The 4,572-nt window shown below is 63.7% G+C and overlaps 1 protein-coding gene across 1 annotated transcript; it reads right to left on the bottom strand.

The window, feature by feature from the left end:
• Positions 1 to 238: 238 nt before the first annotated feature.
• MNEG_10969 (hypothetical protein) lies at positions 239 to 3,067 on the bottom strand (the record flags this gene model as incomplete). The annotated part of the gene is made up of 6 exons (XM_014040560.1): positions 239 to 352; positions 632 to 772; positions 1,308 to 1,430; positions 1,707 to 1,917; positions 2,506 to 2,683; positions 3,031 to 3,067. 6 exons carry the CDS (start codon positions 3,065 to 3,067, stop codon positions 239 to 241), a joined length of 804 nt encoding a protein of 267 aa, XP_013896014.1.
• Between the last annotated feature and the right edge of the window lie 1,505 nt (positions 3,068 to 4,572).

Genomic DNA, 4,572 nt, shown 5'->3' with positions numbered 1-4,572 from the left:
GTGGGAAGACAGGGAGTAAGGGGGGCCGGGCCTGTTGGTTGGTGGGGCTGCCGTCGCCGCCAGCGGGCACTCGGGGCGGGCAGTTGGTTGTGTCTGTGCAACCACCGGTGGCGCACTGGTCAAACGCCGGTCAACCGGCTCTCAGGTGCGCTGCTTGCAGGCGGTGCAGCCCTGCGCGTGCCCACTGGGATACACGCACTGTGTCAAGGAAACTGGCCACGTCGGTCAAACCCGCCGGTCAAAGCCGGTCAAACACCTGGTGCTGGCGCGTGTCGACCCAGAAGTGGCCCATCTTGATGGACCGGGTGGTGAAAGGGTAGTCACAGACCTCTGGCGTCCCCGAAGACAGCACCTGCACGAGCGGTTCGAACAGGTTTGACCAGGATTGATCAAGTTTACAGTGTTTGACCGCGCATGTGGGGCTGGAAACAGGTTCGAAACAAATGATGATGAGCCGAGGAGGAAGCAAGGCCGCTGGGAGCGAGAGCGGGCACAATCAAACAGCACAAAGCGCGTCGATCGGACAGCAAATAACACCCAAGGTTTCAAACCCTCCCAAGCAAGCAAAGGAAAAGGCGTCCAAGGCGCGAAAAGCGCCAAGAAAAGGTCCAGCCCCCAGGCCGGACCGCACCTGCACGAGACTGCTCTTGCCCACGTTGGGCGCCCCCACCAGCGCGAGCGTCGGCAGCTGCGGCTCCACATAGGGCAGCGACCGCAGCTGCTTGCTGACGCGCTTGAGGTCTTCCACGTACCGCGCGCCCCTTGAAAACACCTGCAAAGGTTGGGTGTGTGTTCGGAGGGAAATTTATATGATTTTTGGGTTGCACCCAAACTGCCGGGCCCGGGGATGGGTTGTGTTGGCGGCGAGACTGAAGTGCGGGATTGCGGTCGCAAGGGGATGATGGGGCGCATGTGTGCGCACTGGAAAGGTAATGGTGGTTCAGTTGGTATGAAAGCCACGGCGCTAATCTGATGCTTCTGACATGCTGCGGTGGCTGCCCCGGCCTGCTTTTCCCTCGTGTGACCGGCAGCAAGCGCCGCCATCATCATGACATCACCACACTTCACACGCATGCACATAGCTTGCGACGCGCCGCCCACTGCTCAGATCCAATGCCCTTGCCTCGCCTAACACTTTGCGCACGTATTGGGACGACGGGTCGTCAGGGGAGCCGCATGCGTCAGTGCTGCAACAAATAATCCTGCGAATCTCTCTCGTTGCAAACCCCTCGCGCCTCACTGCCCCCAGGGCTCGCTTCAGCCAGAATAATGACATCGCCATGATGTCATCAGAAAGAGCCCCCCACCTTCTGCATCATCTCGGCCCCCTCCTCCGCGGCTGCCGCCGCCTCCCTCTTGCTGCCGGCTTTGGCCGCTTTGTTGGCGTAGGCCTTGCCCACCTCCTGCACCGCCTTGCGCAGGGAGTCCACCTGCACACACGCGCGCGCGCGCGCGTGCGTGTGCGTGTGTGTGTGTGTGTGTGTGTGTGTGTGTGTGTGTGTGTGTGTGTGTGCGTGTACGTGTGTGTGTGTGAGAGCGTGCGCATGAGTGCGTGTGCGTGTGTTGCCGGAGGGGGGGGGCAATAAGCTTGCGCGTTCCTACGTGCGTACGCACGTGTAGGGCGAGGTGCGAGCTACCAGCTCGGGCGTGGATCGAGCAGCACGCAAACAGCTCCGACCCCTCGCCCCGCTTCCCCCCTGCTGCACCCCGCGCCCCGCCCTCAACCCCGCGCGCAACCGCAGCGCAGCCGCGGCCCTGCGTCTCCGCGCCGACGCGGCCGCGGCGCCGTGCGCGGCCACAACAGAGAGGCGCACCTTGCCCAGGACGGACTGGTAGGTGCCGCGGCCCACAGTGAGGTCCAGCAGCGCAGCCTCAAAGGGGTGCAGCGCCGCGGCCTTGGGGAAGGCGGACAGGTACCTGCGCGGCCGTTCGTTTTGAATACATAGTGTGATGTGTAGGATGGCGCTATGTCGTGAGAGGGCGTCCTTTGTGGCAGCGTGTCATGTGTGGGAGGGTACGGTCTGCAGGAGGTGGCCCGAGACGGTCCGCGTGCGCGCTCGCTGCGCACGCGCCCGGCATCACGGCAAACGACGCACGCGTTCGGGCGCCCGGCCCGCGGGGTGGGCCTTGTCCCCGCTCCCTCTCTCTCGCGCGCGCGCGGGACACACGCGCCCTGGCCGCTGCAACCGGCGGCTTGCAGCGGAGCCGAGGCCACGAGGGCAGTGGCTGATTCACAAATGCTCCAACAGCTTTCAGTCCTCGACCTAGCCGGCCGCCGCGCCGGCCGCCCGGCCCGCCCGACCATCTGCGACCTCCGCACCCCGGCTCGAGGCACTCAACGAAAATCATATTTCAGCACGGAACCCCGCGTGGTACGGCGCCCGCCCCGGCCCGTCCGCGGCGCGGAGCGCGCCGCCGGCCGGCCGCCGCGCCCGCCGCGACCCTGATGTTGCGAACCCATACCCCCAAAAAAGCGCGAGCGGCCGCGGCCCGGCCCGCCCCCACCTCGTCAGTGGGACCGAAAGCTCCTTCATCAGGGTGTCCAGCTGCCGCGCCGCCCTGTTGCGCTCCTTCTCGGCCTCGTTCTTGATCGCCGCGCTCGGCGCAACGCGGCCCGCGCGCTTGACGGCGGACCGGAGCTGCTCGTCGGGCGGCGCCACTACGGGGACGGCCTGCAGCATGCCTGGGGCCGGCGGGGCGGCGGCGGCGTGGAGGGCGGGCGGGGAGCAGCGCGGGGGGTCGGCGGCGGGGCGGACGGCGGCCGTCACGCCATGCGCCGGCCATGCGCGGGCGTGCGCGGCTAGGGATTGCAGGGCGGGTCGCTGATCGCTGCAGCTTGATTTCAGGGGGCAGCTGCTCACTGGGTATTTCTAAGGTTTGATACAAGCCAACCGTGCGCATGTATGTGAGTGCTGAAATCACAGCAAGTGTGCAAAGCCCCAAGGTGCCTGTCCATTGCCCTCTATGCAAGAATCCTGATGCGACCACCGGCAAGTCAACCCAAGCTCAGCACACACAGCATGCGCTCACCCACGCGCTTCTTTGCTGGCTTCACGGGCTGTGCCATGATAAGAGGCATCGGCAGCTGCGGGAACGGCGCTGGGCCGCCACCGGCCCCGCCCGCACCGCTTGCGCTAGCAGCTGCAGCTGCCGCCGGCGTGCGCCCCCGTTGATGCTGCGCTTGCTGGGCGAGGGCCACCGCCTGCTCGAGCTTGCTACCCGCATGGAGTGGTGACCGCGTTTCATATCGACTACTCAAATGGCGCACGCACAGGCACCGCAGGGCCGACGAGGACTTCACCCCGCCACTGATGGCGGAGCGCATGGGTCCACGACTGAGCTATATCGATAGTTCCAAGTCAAGGACTTGATTTGGATGTATAATGGGCCTGTACAGATCGGTCCAGCGCTCGACCGATGCTGCGGCCACTTCGAACTGGCTCTGAATGGAGTGCACGTAAGCCCAGCGGGATGTTGATGATGAGATTTTGCTAATACACAGAATTGAGCCACGTTGGGCCACAAGGTAAGCACGTGCACCTTGCTGCACGCGCTCGCCCTAGTCCAGGTGGCGCTGGTGACGGCTCATTGGTGAGTCGAGGGATCATGGCGCGCAGAGCCAAAGCCGTGGCGCACAGGCTGGCATAAGGCGCCATGCGTACAGCCTGTGCCGGTTGGCCTGGCTTTGGAATGCCTCAGCATGTCGGCAGCGCTGCATTGAGCTGGTTACGGACTTGCTAGCCGTGCTGGCAAGTCAGGGGGTGCGCACGCCTCTAGGAGAGCACCCTGTCGCACTCAGCGGCGCAGCATCTCCGTCTAGGCAGTCCAAATCGAGAGCGCACGCGCGCCAGCAAGGGCCTTCCCGTTACTGCGCCCGAGGCGGGCGTTGGCCGCGCGGGACGCCCCCGATGTGACTGCATGCGTCAGAGCCACGCATCTTCCCACAACGCCTCACAAAGCCCTGCCTTGCACCAGTTCCTCCTCCCATCTCCCCGACTTTGTTCACTTTTCTATTGCTTCAAGATTTCATCCATGGCACAATCGCAAATACATAGTGCATGCATGACCAAGGCGTACATTTCTTCCGCATGCGCCGCCACAGGGTGTTGAATTGTGGCGAATTGGCATCAGTTGTGTTCCATGGTATCGGCGGCAGCATGAAGATGAGGTGTGCGAGGTTGTCACAGGAGAGGGTTGGATTTTGTGCATAAGCCACACATGGGCCGGCAAATTCCACGTAGACTCGCAGACGCGACAGACATAAGCCCATCCCTCCAGGCCAACTGGTGAGAATCTGGTGTCAGCTGATAATAATGTGATTGCGCGCGCGTCGACGCTCCGATGCCCGAGCACCCCCGGTAGGGCTTTGGGAACCAGCAGGCTTGGGCAGGCTGCGGCGTGCTCACACGCATGCATGCCGCAGGTGAAGTAAAACGTTTGTGGTGGTGATGATGCCATGGTGAAGCCGCAGGTCAAACTGTGACCTGAGTCATCAAGAGGTCAAAATTCTCACATAGAAAGACTTACCTGGCATTCTCATTCGCGCGTGAGGGCTGCCTCACCAACGAGCTG

This window comes from Monoraphidium neglectum (genome assembly GCF_000611645.1).
Source record: "Monoraphidium neglectum strain SAG 48.87 unplaced genomic scaffold scaffold02535, whole genome shotgun sequence".
Taxonomy (NCBI): Eukaryota; Viridiplantae; Chlorophyta; class Chlorophyceae; order Sphaeropleales; family Selenastraceae; genus Monoraphidium; species Monoraphidium neglectum.
This window is presented reverse-complemented; position numbering and strand designations above follow the sequence as displayed.